Raw genomic sequence first — 14701 nt, forward strand, 5'->3', positions numbered from 1 at the left:
AGCTGACATCCAAACCACAGTATCAAGACTTTAAATACTTTCATGAACAGCTGTATGGTATCTTAATGAAAAAACTTGTAGTCAAGCTTGACAAACCAGTATTCATAGGCTTTACTGTGCTAGAGTTGTCAAAACTGTTGATGCTTGAGTTTTTGTATGATTATTTGAAACCAAGATATCCCAAATCGAGAGTACTTTACACAGACACAGATTCATTCTTACTTGACATTCCAGCGGATGACATTTACAAAGATCTAGAAGCTGAAAGTCCTGCAGTAAAAGGAAAAGATTCTTTTTATGACACTTGCGACTACCCTAAAGAATCACCATTGCACTCAAATGTTAACAAGAAGGTTATTGGAAAGATGAAAGATGAAATGAATGGGAAGATAATTAAGGAGTATGTTGGATTGCGTGCAAAGATGTACAGTGTTGCAAGTGAGAAAGGGGTGGTTAAAAAAGCAAAGGGTGTAAGCAAACAGGTTGTAAAGTCGAGCATATCGCATGATAACTACAAGGAAGCACTGTTTCAGAAGCGAGTGTTTCACCATGACAACCCTAAGATCAGTTCCGCGCTTCATCAGATCAACACAACTATTGTAAACAAGAAATCTTTAGATGCTAATGACACAAAGCGCGTTTATTCATCACCAGAATATTCTTATGCAATTGGGCACTGGAGAACAAATAGTCTGAGTGTGTAATAAGAATTTTTGTCAATCGGGAAAACCCGCTATGACGGGGAAGTGTTTGTGAAAGGGGAGTAGGCTTTGTTGAGTTTCAAAGCAGCCACCAAGTACACTTTTCAAAGCTTGATTCAATAAACAAGTTTTAATATTCATGAACCACGTGATACACCAGAACCAATCGTGGTGGAACAATATTACACAAGTCATTTGCATAAAGTGCACTCGGTGGCCGCCTGAAAAGGCAGCCTAAATATTGAAGCGTAGTGAAGCGAAGCGTTGAAACAGCAAGACCAGCGGTTTACCAGCAAGACCTACCGTTCACGCGTGAACGGTACTATTTTTAGAATCCTAGAATTCTTGAGAATTTCGGAGCTGGCTTGTTTCTGGTACAGGCAAAATTGGTCATCACTGAGTTTGTGTAACACAGGAAGTTGTGAAATACGTCACCCTAGGGGAGACGGCAAAATTGTTACCAAAAACATCATAGATCGTATTGTGCAGGGTCAACTGCAACAAACTCAAACAGAGCCATTCATTCCTTCTTGTATTTGAGCGACTTATATACCAACATTTTTATGTCTTATTTTCAGCACAGGTGTAGGAAAAATCATATACCAAAGTCTTATTTATTTTCTAATTTAACATTTTTTTTACAAATATGACCATGGTCTTTTAAACATACAGTGACATTAAACATTGTTATGTTAAAAAAAAAGAAAAAAGAAAGAAAGCTTTTGCGCACAAATCAGAAATACAGGCCAAACCGTGAGTTTCTGTGGCAAAGCGCGACAGAGGAAATTGCACTGGTTTTATTTTTAGATCAGTGGGAAATTTTCAAGAACAGACGCTTGCATTTGGATGTGTCCAATGATAGTAGGTTTGGTTGTGATCAATCAGAATAATGTAGGCAGGGATGTCGTTAGGCGTCGGACATCGGACATATAGCGATGAAAATCCCCAAATGTCCGATTCACATTGCCGCATGTCGGTCAGATGTCCTATCGTTTTAGCCTGAGCGTGGTCATTGTCCGACTCGATATATCAATCAATCAATGAGTCTTATATCGCGCATATTCCGTGGGTACAGTGTACTCCATTCCTTCGGACAGCGCGATATTCGTTAATTTTCATTTCAAGATACAAATCTTCTAAAAGACCGAACGCTCTCGTGTTCAGCTGACACTGAAGTTGCCAGTACCGTATGATCTTTTCTTTTGTTGGGAATTCCCGATCCGCCACAGAGATGCAGCGCACTGATCTAAACTGACTAGTGCATGCTACAGGAGTACGGGAGACAACTCCAACTGACTAAATTTGTCGTCTGCTTTTGTTTTCGATACGAGACGATTATTTAGCTTGCTGTAAATAAAACGAAAGGGGAGACCAACAGCAAAAAATCCAGGATATCCATAAAGAACACCTGCAACGACTCGTAATTTCCGTGGTTGTATAAGAGAAAGGGGGAATGTACGTTCTGGGTTACTGATTCCGACAGACCCGGCATTGGTTCAAAACAACCTTACTTTACTGTATTTTTGTTGTTGTATGGATTTATGCAGTATTTTTCTGATTTTGTCGCATGTTTCATTTTAGTAAAAGTTTAGTCCAGAAGCCTATTTTTGGTTAATATTTAGGGTCTGTCGGAATCGGTGAGCCAGAACGTACATTCCCCCTTTCTCTCGTATACAAATTATTTTCCAATTTCCCCACTGTGTTTTATAAAATAATAATATTATGAAAGCACATACATTCTTATCTTAGTTTTTATGTATTCATTGTTAGCAAACATCGGCATTATTCATGTTTTACTTTAAACGCAATCATTGTTATTTATAGATCACAGGCACTTGATGTAAAGTAGGTCACACACGTGTAAATGTTGTGCCCGGTTCTTGTTTCTGTCTCTGTTATTATTTTAGTTAGCAGGTCTAGTTGAGCACGTATTGTGTATCATGTACCCTCTACTAGTCATTGTGTATTTTAGTTAATGGAATGATGATGTCATTTGTATGGAGTCGACGCACGTGCGAGGATATGTATGTGTGGGAGGGGGGGAGCGCGGGAGATGGAACTTGCTGTATGTTATGTAATGTATATATTGTGTGTGATACGTGGAAATGTGATACTATTTATCTGCATGTGTGATACAGGGACAAATGTGATATCTGTAGGCCTAGGCCTATACTAGTGATTACTGTGTGTGATACATGAAATGCGATATGAATGCGTTATACTCTTACTTTCTGCCTATGTCTTAATCCCAAGCGCAAGACAAATTCTTCTATGTGAAAATTGAAGCCAATAAAATTTGAGTTGAGTTGAGTTGAGTTGAGTTGAGTCTTGATTTGGCCTATATGGTCCGCTGGACCCACAAAGCAACAACTAACTAGCAGTTGAACACGTTCGAAATGATTGCAAACTGTCCGACTAACAACAATCAGACAATTTATTTCGTGATATTTAAACAAGTAATTAAAGTCGGAATGAAAAGCAATCTTCTTGGTTAAAATCATATAAAACGATAACAACAAGAGGCGAAGCCTTCAAGGCTCACGTAAGAAATCGACAAACAGTAACACAAACTCAATCACTCCGTCACACATACACACACACACACACACACACACACACACACACACACACACACACACACACAGACACACACAGACACACACACACACACAGTAAGCATAGGTGAAACTATGCAAGAAAGCGAGACCCTGGATCTGCCAAGAAGTCTCGGCCCGCTCACAATAACAATGACCGAGACTTTCAGTAATTCCTTTGCGTGACGTCTAACCCTCTTACGTCATAATGTGACGTCTTCAAATAGTTTCTATCACACACGTCGAACACTTTTGACCGAGACTGACGTAATCCATAGACTCGGAAATGTTAAAGTTTCTACCACAGACATACACACATACATACATACGCACGCACGCACGCACGCACGCACGCACAGACAGACAAAGTTTATCATCGCATAGGCTACACTTACGTGAGCCAAAAAGTATTTAACAGGTGAACTGTGAATGTCTAAAATGTTGCTACACGTATTCCCATAAATTTATACGATTATAAACGAATGTTAATTCATGTTTTAGAGTTATAAGCACTAATACCGAATACGTCTTCCACTTTACAATCGACATTTCTTTAAAACAAGAAGACATTAGTTGGTTCAATGACGTCAGTCCCTTGAATATGCTATTTGCCCTGGAGTTATCAGTCATTCTAAGGTTAACATTCAGTGCATATACACAAAACCACCATCACATTAAGATAATCACTTCCGTCTTCCCTAAAGCAGGAAGGGTACTAAAGTTAAAAAGGACAGATTCTAACAATCATCTCTTCCGCGACGCTCTAATAAATTGTCCTGTGGGGGTTAAAGCTCAGTTGTTTTCGCAGGTTAACGATTCCGTGGAATCAAGCTTGTTGGGTTATGCTGAGGTGGGCAAGTCTTACAACGGTCGTCCTGAGCCTTGGCTCTTTGTGGTGATCGTGATCATGCCGTCAAGATCCGGTTGCAGCACCTTCTGCTTTAAAGGCTCTGCCGCCTCCTTATCATCTTCTGGGCTGAATCAGGTATTAACATGGATTTGAAATATATATTTTGTCACAGAATGTGGGGTTCTTCTTTGAAATTCGTCGACACTCGTAGACACAATGACAGATTATAGAATACTTTTGAAAATGAAAATGTGACTATACAATCTAATTACTAAAACACACAAAAACACATCAAATAAATACATTAATCAACTCATTAACACACACAAAGCCAAAGAAGACCATAAAATCACATGGCTTTCATAAGTAGGCGTTCCCTTTCTTTTTTCATTAAGTCGCTTCAACCCGTTTCCCCCTCCAAGCACAAATGAAATGTGTATGGCAAATGAAACAAAACAAAACACAAACCAATACCCACAAAAAACACACAAATATAAACAAAATCCCAGTAGATAACAAACACCAGTGCAATGCCTGGCGAACTCATTGAAGCCAAAATTCCTTTTGGATCGTTCCTGTGGCAATGGAAAACAAACCACACACACAAAAACACACACACAAAATTAAACAACAACTCAGAAAATGACAAAGAAACATAAAGTAATTTACCTGGCGAGCTCCCTGAAGCCAAACTTCCTCTTGGATCGTTCCTGTGACTTGGGCTTGTCCCGATCCTTCTTCCACACGTGTGTCTTCCACGGCTCTTCCTGAAACACCATCCGCAGGTCATCTTACAGGCTATTCGAGCGACATTCCAAAGCGAAGCACAACAGCAAGAAGAAAAACGCTTCGAGGTATCACACCATGCCGTCTCAAAACTTTGCAAGCCGGATGAATTCATAAAGATTTCAAGGTAAAACATCACACCGATGAACAAAATGTTTCGAAAAAACACACCATGCCGTCTCACACGCTTTGGAAGCTAGTTGAATTCCTAAAGATTTCAAGGCAAAGCATCACACCAATGAACAAAATGCTTCGAGTTACCACACCATATCGTCTCACAAGCTTTGCAAGCCAGACTATACATTCTAAGGCAAAGCATCGCACCAATGAAAACACATGTTTCGAGTGAACACAGTCATCAGATCGTCTTAAAAGCTTTTCAAGCCAAATCAACATACCTGATACTCATAGGAAGGTTTGAGCTTGTAGAGCAGCATCTCTTGGTGAAAGACGGGGGTGAGGGAACCGCTCATGGGGGGTACGATCCATACCCAGTCGGCAGGACAACCTCCCCTCAGTCTCTGCTCGTTCTCCAGATGTTTCATGAAGGAGTCTGAGGCTGCGTGGTGGTCTGTGATGGTCACCTCTGAAGCCTGGTACAGGAAAATAATGCAAGCACAAAACGTAAAAGCCCACAAGTGAACTGAGAGGTGGTGAAAGTTAGATGACAAGGCGCATTATAGAAAGGACAAAGACAGAGAAAAAATAGCCATTGAAAAAAATCAAGAGACAAGACAACATATTCAGACAGACAGACACATACACACAAACAGACAAACACAGAGATACATTGACAGACAGACAGACACACAGACACACAGACACAGACACAGACACATAGATACACAGACGTAGAGAGACGGACAGACAGACAGACAGACATACAGACAGACTGACAGACACACTGAGAGCCAACAAACCAGCAACACAGCCAGACAACCATCATGCCAGACAAGCCAGCCAAGACAGACAGAAACAGTACCTGAAAACTGTGTAGAACAGCAATGTTGACTTCAACCAGGGCTCGATCTTTCCACAGAGAGGAACTCTTCCTGACATCCAGGCCCATGTTGACTGCCACTTTCTGCAATGAAACAACACAATCCACTTGCGGTTACACGGAGTTAAATCATGAAATAATTCCCAAGGCATAGTCTCGAATTTGGCCCGTGGTAGTTACGTCACATACTGAACCTGAAACTGAAAAGAGCGACCGTTCAAGATTCACTCAGAAGGACTGCCCTGGAAGGCTATAATGGCATAATTATAGGTTGTAGGGAATATACCAAACAATAAACAAAATCAACCACACCTTGAATCTTACACACACCTTCAACCTTACACACGGCGGAATCGGGTTGTTGCCATCCCGGGCGGGGATATAGCTCAGTTGGTACAGGTTCGGCGGAAATTTATTTCAGAGTCAATTTTGTGTGCAGACTCTCTTCGGTGTCCGAACTCCCCCCCCCCCCCCCCCCCCCCCCCCCCCCCGTGTACACTACATTGGGTGTGCACGTTAAAGATCCCACGATTGACAAAAGGGTATTTCCTGGCAAAATTGCTTAGGCACAGTAATAATTGTCTACCTATACCCGTGTGACTTGGAATAATAGGCCGTGAAAGGTAAATATGCGCCGAAATGGCTGCAATTACTGGCCGTATAAAATTTCATCTCACACGGCATCACTGCAGAGCGCCTAGAACTGTACCCACGGAATATGCGCGATATAAGCGTCACTGATTGATTGATCCCCACTATTCACATGCAGAAAACTTTTGAGTTTATGTGGGTGTCATAGGAGAGGGAGGGATGGTTCTATCTTAGGCCAACAACAAACAAATAGTCTGTTTACGGTATCCCGACCGACCCTATTTTTTCGCGCGACCCTAAACTTTTTGGGGCATTTGGGGGAGAAAAAAAGTCTTTGTTTTTTGGCAAATAAAATTAAAGGCACAGTGCAGCTCACAGCCTTCGTTTTGCGTTTTTGTTGCAGCTGAGTGCATTTACAGTTCAAAAATCCTCCTATGGTAGTAAAACAAACCCAAAACTACCCAACGACGACATCTGTGAAGCTCGACAGTTGGCTTGTTCACGCGAGTGCATAAATTAACCTAGTTATTACGTGGTGTTTGATCGGAGTTCGATTCAACTGAGTGATTCCGGCCTCCATTTTGTTTTACACAAACTCATGATGATGTCTGACATAGTTTGCTAGTGACGTGTCTTTTTGTGCATGATGTGGTGATCTAATCTAATCTACCTGATCTAAATTTAGATCCAAACATAGGTGAAGACCAGCCGGGACAGAGTCCGAAATTAATTCGTAAATAATCGCAGTTCTTGACTCTTTGGGTGCAAGTCAATGAAACTTGGTAGTTCTTCTAACGGATAGCTGCCTGAGGTATGACTAAAAGCCCCAGGGGCTCCGTGCACCTGGATTTGACAAGTTCAGTACCTTTAAAAAATATGTTTTTTTGGAAAAAAAAAAAAAATCCCGACCTACCGACCCTATTTTTTTTGCCCATGTTACCGTAAACAGACTATTTTTTTTGGTGGCCTTATTAAAAAAATCTGGCTCTGTTATTTCAGATGTTGAGCTGAATCGTTAATTAACATTGAAAAGACTGTGCCTTTAAAGGCACAGTAAGCCTCCCGTAAACCATCACAGAGCTCCCCGAGCGTCTACAAGCATACTTCCATTTGAACGCTCACCGAACGGGAACATCCTGGCTGCTTTCTGTCGAGCGTGAGAAATTTTCAAAGAATTTATTTTCGTGGACTTGGCCTCAACAGCAATGGCGCCTCGTTTTGGTGCTGGACGGCTGTTATGAATACCGGAATTCACGCCCGGACAGTAAGCCTCCCGTAAACCATCACAGATACTGTCAGGCTTTTACACACAGTACAAACACCCTTCCATTTGAACGCTCACCAAACGGGAACATCCTAGGTGCCCTACGTAAAGAGCCAGTAATTTTTAAAGAATTAATTTTGCAGATTGTCTCGAACACTTTTTGGACCCATCCTGAACTCAGGTCAAACATGAGTTACTTCCCTTCGGGTCTCATTCTATCGATGTAAACTGGCGATAGCCGTGAATCGATGATTATCAACATGTTTTTGGACCGTGGTGCGTTTTTGCGCTAGACCTAACTTTTAAAATCTAAATAATAAATTGACAGCTTGTTACACAAACATTCTTTAATCATAAAAGAATTCTTTTTTCATCAAGACAAGATCAGTACAATTCGAAGTTGTGAAAGTTTGAAAAAAGAAAAGCCCGGAAGCAGGGTCACGCAAGGGTCGTAGCAGACGACGCCGGTTTATCAGTGCATATCGCCGTTCCTCTCAACAGTCAAAAGCCATCGCTAGAGTTCTTGTGAACCACAGCCGTTTGTTTCGTGCATAAAAACGTGCTATTGTAAATAGTCGCATTCAAATAACTAACTGACGACTACATTGTGAAAAAGGGAAACTGGATCACACGGGTTCACGATGGCTCAGGGGTAAGATAAACCACGCAAAAATAAATTCTTTGAAAATTGTTCGCTCTTTACGGAGGGCACCTGGGATGTTCTCAATCGGTGAGTGTTTAAATGAAAGGGTGTTTGTACTGTGTGTAAAAGCCTGACCGTATCTGTAATGGTTTACGGGAGGCTTACTGTGCCTTTAAGCACGCTTCAGAAACCAATTAGTAATGCCGAATGCTTGTCAAACGCAGCACCGCCTCAGATAATTTGAAAAGATGAGTCTTGTCTTAATGGTCGCTATAGTAATGATCGTTTGTAGGTTATCAGAAGTAATGGCGTATAATCTCGCTCCAATTTGAACATCGACAGCGAGGATTAACATCTCTTTTGAATGTAAACAGGCAGAGGGGCAGGTAGCCAAACTGAATGACAAAACGACGCATGCTTATCCAGAAAGACAATCGCTTAGGCAGACAGACGGACAGACAGAAAGACAGACAAACCAGCTGGGGAGAAATTAATAAAATGTTATGTCATTAGCTAGACCGACACAAAAACTGACAAAAACAGACCAAAGAATTGTGCTCTGAACGTTTGCAAAAATAAATAGAGGCCGCGTTCATTGTAGAAGCACAAGCAGCTAGGCCGAATATCATATTTGCGACATACCTCGAACTCTTTGGGGGGGGGGGGGGGGGGGGGGGGGGGGGGCCGACGAGATCGAATTAAGCGGCGTTGTCTGTAATGTTGGCACGCACGTGTAAGCATTCCTGTACTGTGCTTAACCCACAAGCGGCACACAAAAAGCACTATCTTCTTGACATGACATTTTCTTGTGACATTTAGTTGGGGTTCTACGTAGGGCGAGGACTTTTTTCGTTTATTTCTCTTGGCTACATTAGACAGGTAAAATAGCACAGGGACCAGACAGCCAGCCAGCCAGCCAGCCAGCCAAACAGACAGGTAAACAAACAGCCAGCCAGCCAGCCAGGCAGGTAAACAAAAGCCAGACAGCCAGCCAGCCAGACAAACAGACAGACAGAAATGAACATATGGACAAAAATAGACAAACAGACAGAAAACAAAGACACAGACAGAGCGATATAGACAGACAGAGAACAGACAAACAGAGCGATATAGACAGACAGAGAACACAGACAAACAGAGCGATATAGACAGACAGACAACACAGACAAACAGAGCGATATAGACAGACAGAGAACACAGACAAACAGAGCGATATAGACAGACAGAGAACACAGACAAACAGAGCGATATAGACAGACAGAGAACACAGACAAACAGAGCGATATAGACAGACAGACAACACAGACAAACAGAGCGATATAGACAGACAGAGAACACAGACAAACAGAGCGATATAGACAGACAGAGAACACAGACAAACAGAGCGATATAGACAGACAGACAACACAGCGATATAGACAGACAGACAACACAGACAAACAGAGCGATATAGACAGACAGACAACACAGACAAACAGAGCGATATAGACAGACAGACAAACAGAGCGATATAGACAGACAGAGAACACAGACAAACAGAGCGATATAGACAGACAGAGAACACAGACAAACAGAGCGATATAGACAGACAGACAACACAGACAAACAGAGCGATATAGACAGACAGACAACACAGACAAGCAGAGCGATATAGATAGACAACACAGACAAACAGAGCGATATAGACAGACAACACAGACAAACAGAGCGATATAGACAGACAGACAACACAGACAAACAGAGCGATATAGACAGACAGACAACACAGACAAGCAGAGCGATATAGACAGACAGACAACACAGACAAACAGAGCGATATAGACAGACAACACAGACAAGCAGAGCGATATAGACAGACAACACAGACAAACAGAGCGATATAGACAGACAGACAACACAGACAAACAGAGCGATATAGACAGACAACACAGACAAGCAGAGCGATATAGACAGACAGACAACACAGACAAACAGAGCGATATAGACAGACAACACAGACAAGCAGAGCGATATAGACAGACAACACAGACAAACAGAGCGATATAGACAGACAGACAACACAGACAAACAGAGCGATATAGATAGACAGACAACACAGACAAACAGAGCGATATAGACAGACAGAGAACAGACAAACAGAGCGATATAGACAGACAGAGAACACAGACAAACAGAGCGATATAGACAGACAGAGAACACAGACAAACAGAGCGATATAGACAGACAGACAACACAGACAAACAGAGCGATATAGACAGACAGACAACACAGACAAACAGAGCGATATAGACAGAGAACACAGACAAACAGAGCGATATAGACAGACAGACAACACAGACAAACAGAGCGATATAGACAGACAGACAACACAGACAAGCAGAGCGATATAGACAGACAGACAACACAGACAAACAGAGCGATATAGACAGACAACACAGACAAGCAGAGCGATATAGACAGACAACACAGACAAACAGAGCGATATAGACAGACAGACAACACAGACAAGCAGAGCGATATAGATAGACAACACAGACAAACAGAGCGATATAGACAGACAGACAACACAGACAAACAGAGCGATATAGACAGACAACACAGACAAGCAGAGCGATATAGACAGACAACACAGACAAACAGAGCGATATAGACAGACAGAGAACACAGACAAACAGAGCGATATAGACAGACAACACAGACAAACAGAGCGATATAGACAGACAGAGAACACAGACAAACAGAGCGATATAGACAGACAGACAACACAGACAAACAGAGCGATATAGACAGACAGACAACACAGACAAACAGAGCGATATAGACAGACAGACAACACAGACAAACAGAGCGATATAGACAGAGAACACAGACAAACAGAGCGATATAGACAGACAGACAACACAGACAAACAGAGCGATATAGACAGACAACACAGACAAGCAGAGCGATATAGACAGACAGACAACACAGACAAACAGAGCGATATAGACAGACAGACAACACAGACAAACAGAGCGATATAGACAGACAGAGAACACAGACAAACAGAGCGATATAGACAGACAGACAACACAAACAGAGCGATATAGACAGACAGACAACACAGACAAGCAGAGCGATATAGACAGACAGACAACACAGACAAACAGAGCGATATAGACAGACAACACAGACAAGCAGAGCGATATAGACAGACAGACAACACAGACAAACAGAGCGATATAGACAGACAGACAACACAGACAAACAGAGCGATATAGACAGACAGAGAACACAGACAAACAGAGCGATATAGACAGACAGACAACACAGACAAACAGAGCGATATAGACAGACAGACAACACAGACAAACAGAGCGATATAGACAGACAGACAACACAGACAAACAGAGCGATATAGACAGACAGACAACACAGACAAACAGAGCGATATAGACAGACAGACAACACAGACAAACAGAGCGATATAGATAGACAGACAACACAGACAAACAGAGCGATATAGACAGACAGAGAACACAGACAAACAGAGCGATATAGACAGACAGACAACACAGACAAACAGAGCGATATAGACAGACAACACAGACAAGCAGAGCGATATAGACAGACAACACAGACAAACAGAGCGATATAGACAGACAGAGAACACAGACAAACAGAGCGATATAGACAGACAACACAGACAAACAGAGCGATATAGACAGACAGACAACACAGACAAACAGAGCGATATAGACAGACAACACAGACAAGCAGAGCGATATAGACAGACAACACAGACAAACAGAGCGATATAGACAGACAGACAACACAGACAAACAGAGCGATATAGACAGACAGAGAACACAGACAAACAGAGCGATATAGACAGACAGACAACACAGACAAACAGAGCGATATAGACAGACAGACAACACAGACAAACAGAGCGATATAGACAGACAGACAACACAGACAAACAGAGCGATATAGACAGACAGACAACACAGACAAACAGAGCGATATAGACAGACAACACAGACAAACAGAGCGATATAGACAGACAGAGAACACAGACAAACAGAGCGATATAGACAGACAACACAGACAAACAGAGCGATATAGACAGACAGACAAACAGAGCGATATAGACAGACAGAGAACACAGACAGAGCGATATAGACAGACAGACAACACAGACAAACAGAGCGATATAGACAGACAACACAGACAAACAGAGCGATATAGACAGAGAACACAGACAAACAGAGCGATATAGACAGACAGACAACACAGACAAACAGAGCGATATAGACACAAAGACAACACAGACATAAGACACACAGACAACACAGACAAACAGAGCGATATAGACAGAGAACACAGACAAACAGAGCGATATAGACAGACAGACAACACAGACAAACAGAGTGAGGGCTTGCCAGATTGCCAGACACAAAGAAGCAGACAGATACAACACGTACAAAATCGACCAAACAAGGAGTGCCTCAGCGTGACAGATATGCTACACAGCCTACCTCCAGGATGTTGTATCTGTTGGAGTCACAGAAGTCACGTGCCCCAATCTCGGTGCCCATGTACCAGCCGTTAAAGGGGCATGCAGTGAACTCCAGTCCCCCGCAGTCAAACAGCATGCCGGACACTGCGGGTAGCGTGAACCACTTCATCCCCATCTCAGCGAACCACGGGTACCTGTAGATTGCACACAGACCAACACTTTCAACTTTGAAACCAGCACGAAAATCCAAAAACAGATACAGTGCTAATGTTCCAAAATGCAGGATAACACAACAAGAATGGTAAGTTATTGGAACGTTTAAATTATGAAGCAAGTATTTAATTTATTTTATCAAACAAAAAAAATAATACAAATTTTAAAATAATGAATGAATAAAAATGTTATCAAAACTATATTGGTGAATGTCTTGTTTTGTCATAAATCAAACGTTCCAGTAACTTACAATTCTTGTTTGAACGAAAAGCCAACATGCGAACAACATGGCTGACACAAATCCAAGTGTGTGAAGGTTCTTTTTAAATTAAAATAAATGTTTTCTTTCGAGAAAGTGATATTTTTCAAATTTGTTACCCAAACGTGACCCTGCAGTTACACTGATTTTTGACGTGTGTCAACCAGCCATGGATCATGTCTTGAGATCGTACAATCCTAAATGTGCATACAGTGTCAAAGTTCAAATTGCAGAAATATTTACGAAATTGATGATTTTCGACTTTTGGCCCAATTATAACGCCACTGTGAGCCAGATATTTGACGATGGTCAAAACGGACTTTCTTCATAACTGGAGGTCATTAAACCCTAGAAGATGTTAAGTTTTAAAACTTTAGCTCAAAAATCAATCTGAACTTAACTCCACTCTACGGCCGGCCGAACTAACACTCTTATAAAGATACAATACTGGTTTTACAATACCGGTTTAAAAACAACAACCCTCTTTTTGGAAGTGAAATCTCTGACGTCAGAAGCCAAACGAAAGGACAAAAAGACGTCATGACATGAATATTGGCGTGACGTCTTCTGTATGTCTCCCGTGGAAGTGACAACGAATTCCGAGAACGAAGTTCGTCTCGGTGACTTCAACATATCAGCACTAAAATTACTCGTGAGGTCGCCACCAGGCTGTGCATGCATCGGTATGATATGTCATTAAATATTAAGGTCTATAACCCCGTGATGGCTCAGGTGAGACATAGTTCAGGCTTACGTTGGGTGTTTGAAGTTGACCTCGAGGATGAGTTCCGGGGGGACCTCGAACATCTCGGGGTCCTGTCCAGCAGCAGACAGCACCAGGGGCAGCACGTCGAACGGCGTCATCGTCTTCGGCTTCCACCCCAGCTTCAGCACCAGCTGCAATCAATACAGAATGGCTGTTAATGCTGTGGCCTTTTTGTTGGCGTTATTGTTTTTGTCTTCATTTGGTCGTAGTAGTAGTCGTCGTCGTCTTCCCCCACTTCGTTAGGACGTTCTTTTTATTGTCGTCGTCATCATCATCATCAGCATCATCATCATCAGCATCATCATCATCATCACCATCTTCATCATCACCATCATCATCATCATCATCATTATCATCATCATCATCACCGCCACCATCTTCATCATCATCACCATCATCATCATAATCATCACCATCATCATCATTATTATCATCATTTTTACTGTCGAGGTCCCCGTCATCTCCTCGTCAGTCTCTAAGTTGTTGTGTTGTCCCCACTGAAATTCTTAGCATCTAAAAATGACAGCGCGCAT

The 14701-nt window shown here is 42.0% G+C and overlaps 1 protein-coding gene across 1 annotated transcript in view; it reads right to left on the reverse strand.

Annotated features, from left to right (window-relative positions):
* Positions 1 to 14701, reverse strand: part of LOC138975079 (nitric oxide synthase-like) — a 115365-nt gene that overhangs the window by 68448 nt on the left and 32216 nt on the right. Inside the window, exons 7-11 of the mRNA XM_070347730.1 lie at positions 14157 to 14299; positions 12950 to 13124; positions 5914 to 6015; positions 5330 to 5524; positions 4815 to 4912 (exon numbers count right to left, since the gene is read on the reverse strand). Coding sequence (XP_070203831.1) covers positions 4815 to 4912; positions 5330 to 5524; positions 5914 to 6015; positions 12950 to 13124; positions 14157 to 14299 — 713 coding nt within the window. The remainder of the gene's footprint in view (positions 1 to 4814; positions 4913 to 5329; positions 5525 to 5913; positions 6016 to 12949; positions 13125 to 14156; positions 14300 to 14701) is intronic.

This window comes from Littorina saxatilis, linkage group LG9 (genome assembly GCF_037325665.1).
Source record: "Littorina saxatilis isolate snail1 linkage group LG9, US_GU_Lsax_2.0, whole genome shotgun sequence".
Taxonomy (NCBI): Eukaryota; Metazoa; Mollusca; class Gastropoda; order Littorinimorpha; family Littorinidae; genus Littorina; species Littorina saxatilis.